Source organism: Dunckerocampus dactyliophorus, chromosome 13, assembly GCF_027744805.1.
Source record: "Dunckerocampus dactyliophorus isolate RoL2022-P2 chromosome 13, RoL_Ddac_1.1, whole genome shotgun sequence".
Taxonomy (NCBI): domain Eukaryota; kingdom Metazoa; phylum Chordata; class Actinopteri; order Syngnathiformes; family Syngnathidae; genus Dunckerocampus; species Dunckerocampus dactyliophorus.
In genome coordinates, this window is record NC_072831.1 from 16414099 (window position 1) to 16430399 (window position 16301).

At 42.4% G+C, this 16301-nt stretch overlaps 1 protein-coding gene across 2 annotated transcripts in view; it reads left to right on the top strand.

Annotated features, from left to right (window-relative positions):
• Positions 1-1254: 1254 nt before the first annotated feature.
• Positions 1255-16301, top strand: part of tfb1m (transcription factor B1, mitochondrial) — a 35749-nt gene continuing 20702 nt past the window's right edge. The window contains exons 1-6 of one of the 2 annotated variants that reach the window (XM_054796249.1): positions 1255-1305; positions 2064-2197; positions 2725-2876; positions 3107-3215; positions 4543-4694; positions 4967-5086. In XM_054796249.1, the coding sequence (XP_054652224.1) occupies positions 2080-2197; positions 2725-2876; positions 3107-3215; positions 4543-4694; positions 4967-5086 (651 nt within the window). In that variant the 5' untranslated portion in view covers positions 1255-1305; positions 2064-2079. The remainder of the gene's footprint in view (positions 1306-2063; positions 2198-2724; positions 2877-3106; positions 3216-4542; positions 4695-4966; positions 5087-16301) is intronic. The other variant, XM_054796250.1, reaches the window with a different exon arrangement.

Here is a 16301-nt window from a genome sequence, read left to right on the forward strand (position 1 = left end):
TCTGCTGAAGTGTTTAGGTGGATCACACTGGAGGCCCACCTCACGCTTTGAAAAGCCCTGGACTAGAGAGAAGAATATTGAAAATAACACAGTTTTGAATCCTGAATGAACAGTTTTTTTTAACAATATGTTTGTTATTATGGTTGTAGTTTGCAGTGGTGTAGAATTACACTGCAGGTACACACGGGCCTCATGTAATGGCTGGTGTATTTGCACAGTATCAAAAAATAAATCAGTACTACGACAATACTTATGTAACATTAAAAAAATACACGAGTACTGTCTGTGTGTGATATATGAATATACTCATCAGTCGTCATTGCAGACTTCTTAAGACAAATGTATCAGCTGCATTCAAAATGGACCAACAAACAAACAAACAAATGCCTTTGATTCTATTTCAACATCCCAGTGATTCCTGACTGCTCGCACATACTGTAACCAGCACAGTGTGCAAATCTCTCAACAATATGTCACTGTCCAGACTATTTGAATGTTTTTAGCGACCACAGAGTCATTGTGCAGTTGAATATAGCGAGGTCTTAGTGAACACTTTTACCAAACATTTCTACATGTAAGTGTCAGTTTGTCTTTTTCAGTTTTATTTATAGCACCCACGAGACTTCCAGTAAAATAACATAGCATAAGACTGACCCAGGGGTTATTGTTGAACACACTGTAGACTTTACATTTCCTTTGGTTTCTGTGTTTATTTGTGTTATTTAAACACAACCCTGGAAATTACATACTCTTTGGTGTTTGTGTTTTCTTCTGATCTTCCACTTATAGTTATGACTTGATATCCCAGAAATGTTAATTACGTGTTAAATGTCATTACACTCATTACACATTTTATGTCAAAAGATGCTTTTATTGGGGTGCTGTATCTGTGCAGGTGATAACATTGTTGTATTTCTTCTTAGAATCTGTGCCCCAATTAAACAGATGGATCATTAATGTACAATACATTCATTTAATTTTAATTACATTATTTGTCAGGAAGTCACAAATAACAGATTCGCATTAACTTAACATGTCAGATGTTTTTAGGATATTAATACATTTATTTAAATGTATTATCTATGAAAGAACAAATGCTTGATCCTTGAAACATCGCCTTCTCCTGGCCTTTAACCAGCATTACATCAACAGCAAACGACTGTTGAAGGGCAAACCTAAACCGCACCTGCGATCATTGATTGGTCGAATTTACAATTCTCACAATTTCATTGGATACTGTGACGTCAACGCGATGACAAACCAGGAAGTGTGTGGAAGAACAGCAGCAGTCGGTGAACAACGTGGGTAATGTGTTTACTTTTATATGCATGGTATTTGTTTTCCTTCAACAGTCTGACATCTTCTGTCTGATGTTGAATTAATGTACAATGCCCGTGGTTATTTGCAACTTTGGCTATTGGCTATAGCTAATCGATTGAAGACTAAATCTTAGCGACATATCCCTAACGTTGACCGTGGCAGTGTCACAGCTCATAATGTGTACTGTATGTAGCCGTCTTTCATCATGCAGGACACACATCTAGCTACTAGCGCTTAAAATTAACGCACGCACCCAATCAATGGTACCTGTGATTACATTGTTTCATACTGTACATTTTCATTGACTAGATTGACTAGTTGGTTATAAAACAATGGCAGTACCTAAAAGTATCCATAGAATAACTGCATTTTATTTTTCTGAAGTTAAACTATTATGCTCTTATGCCGAAAATTATGTTAGCTGTTATTACGCCACGAGAGGGCGCCTTAGACCCTTAGTCTAAATGATTTATTTTCCAACCTCCAATCTCTAGAGATGAAAATGAATACGTTGTCGATGATGACGGTATTCCAGACATGAAATGTAATACTGCTGTGCTCCAAATACTGCTTGTGCTTGTTAAACCTATCACAATGAAAAAGTTGTACGGCTTAAATATCTCATAGTTATTCTAAACACTTTATGTGGTGTGTCTCCCAGTGGTCCTACCTCTGTGGTGTAAGTTTTTACATTTATGGCTCCCAGTTCCTTTAGTCATTTCCTTTTGTGTTTTATTTTATAGTGTATATTTAAACAGAATGGCTGCGTCTTTCCGCTTGCCTCCCTTGCCCACTGTCAGTGAGCTGATAAAGCTGTACAACCTGCGAGCTGAGAGACAGCTTTCCCAGAACTTTCTGTTGGACTTGAGGCTCACAGGTTGGTCTGAGTGCTGCACACACTCTCCCGTCGTCTTGCTCTATCTGCATTGCACCAATACCTGCTCCCTCCTATTCCTCATTATTTTGTCTACACCAGTGCACTTCACTGCACAGCTCCACGTAGCCTTGTTTCCAGGCATTAAAAGAGACAAGCTTTTCTGTTTGGGTCATGTTGAGGAGGTCTCCTGCTAAAACGAATAAAGCAAGTCATCAGCCCCTATGGAGCTTAATGTAATTATCACTGATGCACTGCTGGTCTGATCTTCTCTTTTGTTATTGGGCAAGGTGACCGTTAGATTAATGCATCTCATCTCCATACCACACGTGCAGACAGGTATTGCTACATCACACACTATTCATCTACGTTTGGATACACTAGCCTGATGAAGTTGCTTGACTGGAGCATGTTGTGTAATTTACATGATGTATGAATTCTACTCGCTAATTAATAACGTTATTTGCTGATTGTGTGCAGAGGCCCGTAAAAAACAAGGCATTCTTGATCGTCCATCTCCATCTTTTCAGACAAAATAGTGCGCCAGGCAGGCAATTTGAAGAACGCCCATGTGTGTGAGGTTGGTCCAGGTCCGGGTGGCTTGACCCGCTCCATTCTGAACGCGGGGGCAACAGACCTGCTTGTGGTGGAGAAGGATTCGCGCTTCATCCCTGGATTAAAGGTAAATGAAGCGCTGCACTCAGATTGTGGAAATGCCATTGCACCAGCTTCTCAATGTCAGCGGTTCATGGTGGATAAATAGCTTCATCTGCCCTTTTAAGCCATGTGGATTCATCTCCTTACTGCTGCCGCATCATTAGTTACCTCGAGAGTGACCAAGGAGCCTGCGTGGTTTTAATCAAAGTACTTTCATGTTTCTAGCTGAATGTTGTTTCAATTGTGTTTTCACAGCTGCTCTCCGAGGCAGCACCGAACAGGCTGAGGATTGTCCATGGTGACATTCTTACCTACAGAATGGACAGAGGATTCCCACCAAGTATCTGTAAGCCGTGGGAGGAAGGTGAGGAGATTACACTAAACAAGCGGGTAAAATCCATTGAGATAAAATATGTGTGAATGTGCTTGCGTGTGTGTTTGTGTGTGCGTGGCAGAGGTTATAGTACCTTTTTCTGGCCCTTAGTCCTCTAGAATTTATTTTTTATCCTTTTGAAACACTGGTGACAATTGTGCAACAAAATGTCAAAATAAATCAAGCAGTGTTTCCCACAGGACTGTCATCTATGTGTGGTGGTAGGTTGTGGGGGTGGTCTGTGGTTGACGTCATCGTCTATTTTGCATAATTGGCCATGACGCATGTGTCATTTTTATGGACAAAATGGAAAAACATGAAAACAGGCGAATAAAAAGCAAAACAAATATGCTTAAAAATACAAATGAACTTGTTTCTTTTTAAAAAAATGTTTATCTCACAAGCAAGCTGGAGCGCCCTCTGCTAGTCGACGGGGCGGGGCCCCCAGCTGATTGTTGAGAAGAGCGATATGTGCTTTCATGTTAGAGTCTCGAAAAGTGTCCAAGAAGACCAGAAAAAGTTGCTAGATTTGTTGAAAACAGAATCTAGAGGGGTCTGAATACTTGCTAAATATAGCAGTGTCGCTAGGTTGGCAACACTGATCCCTCCCGCTCTGTCTTGTATTCCGTGGCAGACCAGGTGCGTATAAGGCCGGAAAGACAAGCTGCATTCATAGTGTTATTGTCGTGTGTTTAAGAGCGAGGGTGAACAGGTAGCTCCAAATCTATGTGGCAGGCCACCGCAATAAATGAATGTATGGGAAACACAATTATGTCAATTTTGTGAATGAATTCCACATTAAACACATGACTTAGTCAAATTCAGTCACAGACCAAATCACCAAATAACTTAATTTGAGATGTTATTATTGATTTATTTTATTGAAAACAAGAAAAACCTCCCACAATATGGTGATACAGCACGTTTTTCATTGGACGTTGATTTGTGTTTTTTTTTTTTTTTTTAAATAGAAGCATTTCAACAAAAAAAAAGTAAGAAACATACTACTGTCATGTCATATACTGGCGAGAAATTGTAGTATTGTAGCTTCCCACTGTTCTTTCTGAAGGTTTGCTGGACTTTGCGACAGACAGACCTACAGTACGTATTTTGGTATTTCTTCATCATTTAAGGCAACTACAGTTTCAGGGCATCTTGAGTCACATGTTTAGGTCATAGTTGTCCATATGCCTGATGACTAAAATGTCTGTAAATGTTACGAGCCACACTAGAACACTGCTATCTTCTTGCCTCCTCAGTTTTTGATTCAATTATACCAGTTGCTGTTAACCTGTTAACCCCTCCTCCCCAAACACAGAGCCGCCAAACCTGCACATCATAGGGAATTTACCCTTCAACGTGTCCACCCCTCTCATCATCAGCTGGCTAGAGAACATAGCTAACAGGACTGGTCCTTTCGCTTATGGGCGCACCCGACTCACACTCACCTTTCAGAAAGAGGTCGCAGAGGTGCGTGACTTACATATTGTTGGTGTGTCAGGAAGCTGCTATTCTCTCCAGACGAAAAGCCAGGCAGAAACATTTGTCTTAATGAAAAAGCATCAGTAATCAAATCCCATAAGGATTTGATTACTGTATATATGCGGTTTGTTTATGGTATTCACGCATACAGTATGTTTATTTTCTTAAATGTTTGGTTACTGTTGAAATGTGCTCACCCTGTGGCTGTGTTTTATCAAACGTGAATACTCAAATGCTGTGGTGCGGTCTTCTCCATCCAGAGGCTGATAGCCAGAACGAAGAGCAAACAGAGGAGCCGCCTGTCTATCATGGCTCAGTATCTCTGCACCGTCCACCACCGTTTCACCATCCCCGGAAGGGCCTTCGTTCCTAAACCAGAGGTAGGGGTTTGATAATACTTTTATTTTGCTCTTAATGCAGAGTGTCAAACTAAGCAGAACAGTTTTATATTTTGTTGCTGAGGCAGTTTTTTTTTTTTTTTTAATCTCCGTGGAGTCATTTGATTGCTGCCCCTTCAATAATCATCTTCTGATGTGTTTGCTTAAGCGTAGAAAATCCACACATGCCTCCTCAAGGGGGTGATGCTGAAATAGCATTTCATCTTTCAGCGCACATTTGATTTCTTTTCTTTTTTATCCAAAAGTTTGATGTTTATTTCAATCAGTTGTAAAATTGTAGCTTCGAGGCTGTCACTGCCAGATGGACGTGTTATTATTTCATGCTCCTTCCTGGAGGACAATTGTGGGACCTCAACCTCCTTATATCTGGACCCATATTCCCATCACAAGTCCCTCGTCATGTCACCATCACTCATCCCTCCCTCACTCCGATCGCTTCAAGGCTTCATTAAGACTGTGTTGAATCACTTTTGTCTCTGTTCTGTCTTTGGACCATTTCTGGGATGTAATGATGCCTGGTGGGTATTTGAGATGTGGCACCCTCGCGCTGCGCCTTGTAATGAGGCCCGGGTTCTTTTTTAGGCCCCATTTCTGCCTGTGTCTTTTAGCCTGTGTGGGGATCAGCGAAGGAAGAAAGGCAGTCGCACTTACATAACATGTGAATGCAAGATGTTTTCGCTTTATTTTCGGGGTGAGGATTTATAGTAGGACTAGAGGGCGTATTAAAGGAATAAAAGCTCTGCTGCAAAACTTGAAAATTCAAAATGTCAGAGCTGGCATACAGACAGCTCCACTGAGATGTGTATTTTGAGATAATACATGAGAGGCTTCCTTAAAGACTCAGGAGGTCCCTTACATCCTTGTATAAATGAAACCATGTTTTTCTCTGTCTCTGAATTAAAGGATAGGTGTAACGTTAATGTCAGAGATGGACTTTCAGTCCCTTGAAGATACAGTGGCGCTTTAGGACCCACTGAGGGTAAATAATTCATCCCCTGTGAGGAGTAAAACATGGCTGAGTGAATGGGACCAGGGCTGATTGTTCATTCTCTTAGAAGATATGGCTTCCGATGATTATTTCATCGCAGTCAGCTGCCAAACGGCACGGTACTTTTACTCCTCAGTATCTTATTTTTGGGTGTACCTCTCACTGTGGCTTAATGGATAACAGCGTGCTGTGCTGTAAATGTGAGCACATGTGTACACACACACACACACACACACACGCACACAATGCATGCAAACCTAATGAGAGCGGGATCGCTCCGCACTGCAGATGAATCAGCACCTCCTACATACCCACACAGGCCATCTTTCCCCCTCTAAATGTTTTAATGGGCACTTGGTGGAAATGATATCATTAGGAAAGATGATGGCGGTTTGATGAGCAGACCCCCTAGTGCTGGTGGCCTATAAAAGATCACGGAGCCCAGTGTGTGTTAGTGCTTGCGTGTGCTCTCCTCACATGCATGGGCGTGCTGTGGACTTAAGTATTAGGACAACCAGGCAGCTACGGGAGCGAAAAACATAAACTATGGAGTTTATCCCACTGTAGCAATAACTGCTTTCACTTTACTGGGAAGAATTTCTACAAGAATTCTGAGTGTTGTTTGTTGAGTGATTGATTGACTAAGGCTTTTGTCTGTAAGGTGATCTATTGACATGCATTATTTACCCATCGCCAAATTGTGGTTTAGCTCAAAAATCATGATACTGTGTTTTGAAATGATTGTATGTGTAGACTCGGTGTAGCTTTAAATATGTTTTTCTTTCATGGATGTTTAATCAATACATTCCCCCTCATCGCTTAACTGCGGCACTCATTGCTCGAAGGTTACTGTAGTTTGTCAGGTGATCTTGATGTTGTTACATATCGAGGAAAGTAAAGCTCTGAAGTGTAAAGACTTGAGCACAATGGGGTTTGTATGCAGCTAAAAAGTGTGTGTTAACCACCAGTGACTGACAAAAGACAACATTTTTAATTGAAATATTGTGGTTGATAGTTAGTTTAATAATGTTAGGTCTGAGCTGCGGTGCATTGTCGCTTGGTGTATAATGTCATGCTACATGTGCTCATTTGGCTCAGTAATAAGCCTCGTATTGAATTACCGTAATTTCCTGATTGATTTCTGTACATTATGTGCCTTTGTTTTCAGAATTATTCATAATTATTATGTTTACGTGTAACATTAGTTGCATTGTACCGATTATTTCCAACATTATACCATCAACTATGGACAGAAACATCCGTTTCACTTGTGAAGACATCAGAAAGAATGCATCGCCCTTTTTGGACTGCAAAGTGTGGGCAGGGGAGGATGGAATCCTCATTATTGGGGTCTACAGAATACCAACCCACACAGACAGATATCTGCTGTTTGACTCCCGCCTGTGGGCCTCTGCCAAATCCGCCAGAAGTGCGGCCTCGACAACCAAGCCTGAGGATAGAAGCAGGGTCGGAACGTGATGGTCCTTTTTATGTGGCTGGTTTGTCAGAGAAACTTCTCCAAACATAACATACCAATGATTTCCCAGGAAGGAAGCTAAGCAAAGCTGTTTATGCCGTGCAGTGTAGTGACGAGTGCAATGGCCTCTACATTGGCGAGACCAAGCAACCCTTATACAAGCGAATGGTGCAAAGGAGAGCATAGGAGAGCTTCTTTGAGAGTTTCTTTGGCCCATCGTCAGCAGCGCATTTGCATCTTGGAAAGAAGGGACATTCCTGTGAGGACATTGATGTCCAACTTCTGGATGGGGAGTTACTACTGGTTTGAAAGAGGTGCGAAAGAAGGCATTTACGTCGAACTAGAAATGCCATCTCTAAACAGAGGAGGGGGTTTGTGGCATCACTTATTGTCTGCTTACAGCAAAGTCCTAACATTTCTCCTCCAAAGATCTTATTCCACGGGAAGAGTGGCCACGAACCTAACAAGCTGGACATTCGTTCACTTACCACAACAACAACCCTGTTGTGACCTTCTCCATTGGGATCGGACACATTTATTTAGCATTACCAGAGTTTGCTCCAAAACCATTGGACACCCTGTTATCTTCGTATTACGACCGGCAAATAACGCCTGACACGCATTACACTCTGTGTTTGAGTGGCTGCCATCAGGTCAAAGGTTAAGATGTCCACGCTGTAGAACACAAAGGAGAGGGTCAATCTTTGTCTCCACAGCAGTCCCGCTTCTGAACGCCCTATTTAGCTTATACATTTTTTAATTACTTAGTGTCTTTTTATTGTGCGATGTTCCATTTGCTCTTGTCCTTTTTCTGTATGCTGCTCTTAGTGCCTTTTTAAATTGCCCCTCGGGGATAAATAAAGTGTTTGAAATAAAATAAAATGATCATCTCCAGGGGACACAACCACCGAAGAGGGAGACTCGCTTGAAAATGTACAACTGAAGAAGCTTTTTGGATTCAAGATGACGCATTTTTGACAAACAAGAAGAGATTCCACCGATTCGATTCAATCTTTGCGGATTGCCGTGACCTGGATGGCTGAGAATGTACACGGCCTTTTTGCATGGCCGTCTCGGACACAGCGTGGTTGGGACTATCACAACGAGAATACATCATCACTGGATAATGTCACATGTAAACCTGGCCTTGTCATCTGCTCTTAAACACAAAAATTCTCTTTTACTTGCGTGTGAGCGCGTGTGCGTGCCACATACGTATAGCCAATGAATTGCCTCACTGGTCTAATTGTTGGCATTATCTCGTTGGCTCTGAAGCTGTGGGCTCACTGATTGTGTTAATGAAGAGGGCTTGGCTCAAATTGATGGACTCATGCCTGAACTGAACCACCTGGTTCTGCTGTAGTCAAATGTGCCGTGGCCGTCCTTAATCTGGTCTGCTCAATAATTTACACAAAGTGGCCATCACAGTACTTTCACCCACACAGTTTAATGAGATCCAATACAGGAGCTGTATTGAAATTCTCGTAGTTCTAATTGTGTGAACAGTTGTGTGGAAAAAATGGCTTTAAATGCCCATTGCTCCCCTCTGCCACACTTGGTTGCCAATGGCGATTCTCAGCCAGTAGCAGGTACACATCTGGCAGTTAGTGAAGTATGACATTTTTTGCAGATGGTTTGACATCATGTACTCAAACAAACAAGCCTCATGAACTTCTCAGCATCCAATAAATGGAAGGAAACGTTGACTCGGCTTCCACATACATTACTTACCAGGTACTGTTGCCAGTATTGACGTGGGGGAGGGTCTGATAGTCATCCTTATTTTATCCGTCAGCCTTGTTCTCTTCGCCTGCGGCTCCACTTCTCTTGTGTCTTATTGAGTGACTGATTGCCCTTGTAGGTTTCGGAGAGTCGCGATTGGTCGCTTTGATGGCGTTCTGCCTGGCTCCACGCACCCGAGGCAGAGCACACCTGCCCCCCTTTTCCTTTTTAGTCACACTCCTTTGGATAATTCTCACTCAGACTGATGTTTAAATTTGCCTCTTGTCATCCAGTCATACGTGTATTTACCACGTGTGTCTGCATGTTTTATTGCCGCTGCTTTATGCCAGTCTAGTAATATCTCATTTATATTCTGGTCATGGGTCAAGGGGAACCCATCAAGCCATCTTTACCTTCCACATCCAGCCATCCAAATTCATCTCCATGCCATCTTTACATAGAAACGAGCTAATTCGCAAAGAGCGCATCTGTGTTCTCGAACGTAATGCGTTCGAAAGCCTGCTTCAGAGCGCATAAGTCACGCAGTCGATGCTCCCTCACGAGCGACATGCTGTCGTCTCGTATACAGCTGCGTAAGCGCCATCGAATACATCATTGATTAGAGCAGTGTTGGATCATTCGGAGATGGCACGATGAAAAGGGGTGTGTTTTGAAATACGCACTGATAAGGGTGAAAGAAAAAGGAATACTAGCTTAGGGACTACAGTCTCAATTCAGGGATGGCATACTTCAGAGGATGCAGTTGAAAGCGCATTAAGGCTCCTAAAATGGGGCCTTTTGAGTATACAGTACACTGCTAATATAATTTATGGCCTGACGTATTCCCCGATTATTTCCACGCCACTGGTCAGTCCTGAAAAATATGTTAAAATGACGTAGAGCTGCAAAGATTGATCAATTAAATACATGTAGATTCATTCGATTAGAAACAAGGCTACATTTCTAATCTAGAACTTTGATGATTTGTTTAATGAGTGTAACTCGTAAAAAAATGGATCAAATCCGGACAAGTCACGGAGTGACCGGAATTTACAATGCGAGGAAATTGTTTCGGAAATGGAGAGAGGTGTCTCACACGAAAACAGGAGGGGGAAAGAGAGGAATGAGCCCAAACGAAACAAGAGAAGCTGTCAAAAGTTTGGCATCATTTCAGACTGAAAAAGACAGTAAAAAGGGTGCAATGTTTGCACTGTCAGACGGATCTGTTGTTCCACAACAGTAATGTATCCATGCTGAAGTGCATTACCAGAAAGCGCCCTGCGTATTTACACAGCAAACCAGAAACGAGGTAGAAGTCCACTTTGGCAGCTACCTATTTATTTATTACCCGGTTTTAGGCTACACTCTGGATTTTTGTTTTGTTTTGTTTTGTTTTTCATTATTAATGCTGTCATGTTAGATGTGCAATTTCAATGTTGATGATGTGCATTTATAAGAAAAAAGTGGCAAGCAGAATTTTCTTCCCCTAACTATTTTCCCTGAAATACACAGTGAGGCTATGAATTAGTGGTCTTCAATAGGTGGCCCGGTTGAGTTTAACCTGAGAAGTGTGCGTTCATGCAGTACTTCCTCTTCTCTGCAGGGGGCAACAGCGAGGCGTACGCGTCACAATGAAGCACAATACTCATGGAACATGAGTCTAACACCAACAGTCTTTTTTTTCTTTTTTTTTTTGAAACAATGCTACACTAGGTCCCCAACTTACGAACACAATTGGTTCCAGACGGGCGTTTGCAAGTCGATTTGTTCGTAAGTCGAACAAAAGGTAATATTACCAATGATATAGGTACTACATGTATGTGTATGCATATACAGTATATGTGTATTTATGTAAATATGAGTTTGGATGCAGTAGTAATATTAAACGAGGATAATTAATGAAAAAAACAATAATAAAAATGATATAATAATACGTAATGATAAATGTTATTTACCTTTGAAGAGGAGTGGTCGAGCGTACGTCGTTGTGGTGGAGAAGGAGGAGGAGTTATTGAAAAAAAAAAAAGGACAAATGGTCGTCGTCGTTAGACTCTTCTAAAAGAGGTAGTGTTCTGTGGGTGGTGTAGAATTAAGCAGGCCTATTAACTCTTCATAAACTTTAATCACACGCTCTGTCCGGGTTGTATGGTACAGCGACAATGTAGCTTTCCATTTCTCCTTTGCACTCTCTCCCCACCGTCTTCCTCTACCTGTTGGTCCCATTAGCAGTGTCACAGTGCCCTCTACTGGTCAAGCATGTAGCAGTAGAAATATGGAGTTACTACAAGGCAAAACACATGAAAATATAGACCAGTCAGCTTGCGTTCGTATCTCCGAATGTTCATAAGTTGGGGACCTAGTGTATTTAGTCCTCACAGTGTCTGCCGAGAAAAATTGGACAAATGCAATTGAAGACCCCTGCTATAAAGTGTGTTTTTTATCCAGTTACCCGATTAATCGAACAAAATAATTGATAGCTGCAGCCCTAATATGACGCCAAAAAGTGGAGCGGAAGAGTGACTTTCATGAATTTGAATATGAATTTGATGTGAACAGAAGTTCTCATTTTCTGTGTCCCAATAGCAGACGAGTTGCAACCAGCCTTGGTTGTGCTGCAGACGCTCCCTCCTGCTTTTATGAGTATTGAGTTGTGCTGATGCACACCACGATGTCACCTATTGGACAGTTTGTGTGGCTACAGGTTTTACAGCTGCATGATTACAAGAAAGAGACATTGCTTGGGGAAAAAAATGATGTCTTCTAGTGAGTGGACATGATTAAGAGATTGAAACAAAAGCCAGAAAATGATGCACACAGCCAAGCCTTGTTGACAGCAGCAGAGTGGCAAAAGGTTGCTTCGTGACAGAGATGGATCAGAATGGAGAGTGAGGCGTACCTCCAGCAGATGGCCGTCTGTCTGGTCCGCTCGTCAGCCTGCTCTTGAGTAATGGCCGCATCGGGCTGCACCAGCCAGTTTCCTCAGCCTCGCAGGAGGAAAGCCCTACAGATGTTTGCCTTGTACATAGTCATCAGCTAAGACCACGGGCCAGATGAACTGAGCCTAAATTAAATTTGTTAATGCCGCATTGAACATCCATTTAGAGCTGGGGACTGTCCAGGGAGGATGCATTCAGCGCTGTTATTTTTTGGTTTTCCTCCAAGCTGTGCTATTTGCTTGTGTTCCAGGTATGAAAGTAGCTTTATATCTCAAATTTAAAGGAAAACTGCACTTTTTTTTTATTTTGGCCATCATCCATAATCCTTATGTGAAATATGAGCATGTCTTTCGCTTTTCTGTGCGTTCTAAAGAGAGAAAAACAGTTAGCATGAGGGAGCTAACAACGCATGTCATGGGACACACCTATTTGGACTATAAAGCCCTCTAAAAAACCTCCAACAATGTTTTATTGTTTTATTTACATGCTGTGACCATGTACTAACAAGTACATTCATGATAACATGCAGTATTTACAGTATTCTTGAGTATTGTGATCATTTGATACACTACCAGAGCTTCTTTCCTGGGTGCATTGATTTCAGATGTAGCCAGTCAACAACAGCGGCATGTGAAGCGCGTGCCTGTTTGCTACTACTAATCATGGCAAACTTTGTGAGAGCTGCTGCCGCCGACTACTTTTGGACAGATGAGCTCCAGAACCTTATCTTTTTGCGGCTGAGTATCCGGAGGATGAGCAACAGCCCGCAGAACGAGAGAGTGAAACTTTGTAGCAGATGGGGGGGCAAGTCATTACACCGGTATGACTTGGCGGTGTAAATGTGGAGCTTCTCCGAGCCATCCCGACAAAAATGGAGTGTTTCTGCTGCACTGAGTGGCGTACAGTGTTGCCATTGATGCAAAGGCTTTGTGTACATGGCGAGGAGGACGTTACTCCAAGAGATTGCATCATAATGAACGAATAATTGTTAGCGTTAACAAACCAAGCAATGGACCAGACGGACAATTGTCCGTGGAGTAAGTCACTGTGATATTGATTCTGATACATGGAGCACATCGCACATGATACCACAACACAGTCCGTCTGGCCGTGTACAAACAAAACATGGAATGTGGGCTAATAGTTTACAGATAATTTGGGTGTCTATTCGTAGTTGTTCGTATGCTTGTTGTTGTTTCCGAGCCAGTACAGATTGGTGTCCTACGCGAGCCGCTGTGTCACTATGCCAGAAAAATAGTTCTTCGTGTTAGCCGCTACAATAATAATGTTGTTGTGTCATTGTAGCTTGGTTTATATACAAGTCAGTTATGTAAATGGAACTTGGTTGCCGTTTTTTTTTTTTAAATAGTCAAAATAGGTGTGTTCCCGTTATGTGCATTGTTAGTTCCCACATGCTAGCTGTCTTTTTTGTGTTTAAAACGTGCAAAAAAGAGATGTGTGTGTGTGTGTGTGTGTGTGTGTGTGTGGTCATGCTTCACATAAGGATTGGGGATGGTGGGCAAAATTCCCCAAAAAGTGCAGTTTTCCTACCAGAAGGTGTTTGGGAGGCGAAATAATGCAGTGGCAGGCACAGTGATGGATACCTCCGCTGTGACCTGACGTGGCCTAGCGAGAGCCAGAATTTATTCAGCGGGTCCGCACAGTTTCCTCACCTCCTACTGAGCACACGCTGCATGGCCAACACAATTCATCCTGGCCTCCTCCTGCCTCATAAAGCGGGTCAAACGTGGTATCAAGAGGATCGGGGAAAGTTATTTTCAGGGACTCGTGCCAGCGCCATAAACGCCTCCGGCGTCAGACCTGATACAAGGTAAAGACCACCCGTCTCCTCGCACAGTATCGCCTTAAATAGAATGCAGGGGTTCATCGGGTTTAATGTTTGTGTTAGATTATCGTCTGCAGTTGTACAGCGCCAGAAAGGTCGACGTCCACACTCTGCTGTCCGTAGATGATTGACAGAGAATTGGCACCTCAATAGCAATGTAATGAGAAAAACAGAAAACGCATCGTGTGTGTTTAGATAATGTGAGCACGCAGCATTAAACCGAACTTAAATGTACTACAAAGTCCAGCAAATTCAGCTCTTTGTGGTTTGTGATTGTGTGTGTGTTCGTGTGTTCGATCATATGGAGGTGGGTTTTTGTGCCCATACACACAAAAAATGAGTATTATATTATATTATATTATATTATATTATACAGATAAGTACAGATAAGTAGGATGTAGCACATTTACACACCCTCTACAGTTCCATTTCATGTTCTGTACTATAATCAGAACGCATCGAGGGTGATGGAAAGAGAACAGCAACATTTCTCACCGCTTTGGCCTCACCTGGTCACCAAATCCTCCCGGCTACATGTCTCACCGCGCGGCTCAAGACTGAAATATGAAAACACGAACGCGTCTCCTTTTTGAATTGTCACCGTGTACTGTTTCGTTACGCGTCGTCCCTTTGTCATCCCTGTAGCTTTTACTGCCTTCCTCAGCAGTTTACAGCACAGCCAAGGTCGCCGATATGGTTCCCCAGCTTTGCATGTGCACTGGGATCGGGGAAAAGAGCAGCGCCAAACAAAGGAAGGTCATTCTCTCTCTCCCTCTCTCTCTCTCTCGGCACATTGATGAGAACATTACATCTTCAGTATGATCGTTCACGAGCGTAATGGCTGTCCAAAACAAAAAGCAGCGGATTAAGTGCAGTGGCACACAACGGCAGGGTAGATTTCCACTGCATTTTGGCAATCACCAAGATGGCAAATGGAGACCCGCGCTGATGTGCTTTTCTTTGCCAGCATGCTTTGTGGACTGAGCGGTGCTCGCCTCACTATCTTCCACGTTTTCTCTTTCTCCACATGATCTCTGGAAGGTCATTTGTATGTATATCAACACGGCAAACAAAGTGATCTGTAAATGTGGCGTGGAGGGCAAGTTCAAAAGAAAGGCCCCGTGCGAGATTAACCCCTGCCTGGAAGCGTCGATCACTCACCACCCCCTCGTCTAAGTTCACGTTCAGATCTGTCATAGCGGCAACTCGGGGTGGGAGTCTTTGATGGAGAATGTAGGTTAAATACACAGAGGAGCAGATCTTATTAGCGTCCCCCCCACGAGAGGAGCAGCTATTTGATGTGCACTCTTGTTGCATAACCAAAAGGAGCGGGAGCCGTGAATATTCCATGTTTGTTTCAGGAATTTCCTCTCAGCTTGATGCGGACCACGCTCCGATACAGGGGCGGATCTATCTTTTTTTAAAAATTAGACCTCATTTCCTGCAATCTGGTGTCATCTGAGGCCAATTTTATGTCCTTAATTTCAAGAGTTTGTTGTTATTTTTATCCTTGGAATATATCGTTTAAGCCAAAACATTCTATTTATAAAATTACCGGTACTAGGAGAAACCCATTTTAGCTCAATTTCCTGAAATGTTTTCCAATTTGAAGCGGCTGTAAATTCCGAGGATTTGAGTATAATTTTATGTCACTGGGGATCGCTTTTCTGGTTAATTTTCATTGAGAATAGACAACAGTTTTCCTTATAGTCATGATGCCAGAACCTTTGTTTTGCACCTGCACCTGCACCTGTATAGCCATGTACAGCACACGTTCAATGTCCAATGTCAATGATCAGCCTGACAGTGGGTTCAGGAAGAGCACGCGTCTCGGTTGCATTCTGGCACATGCATCCACCACGCGCCCATAATTCAGAACATGTACCTTCACTGGGACTGGGTGACTGGAATCCAGGATGGTTTAGCATTTTATTAGCTTTTATTGTGGCAAAAAAAAATCGAGGGTGCCTCAAAACACCCCCCTCTAAATCCGCGCCTGCGATCCGCACTAAATTAGCTAAAGCTTAGTGCTGTGGAATGAAATCTCGTGTCTTTTGTCGCTTTTTAAATCATAGGTCATTAAGAATGTTGGGAAGTTAATTTTAATGGACCTCTGCTATGCAAAATGTACTTTTTATTTATGTTATAACAGCAATTTGTGTCGGTTTATGTCCATAGAAAGTGAGAAAAATCCATAATCTCCTTCACAATTCATTCATGGTTAATTT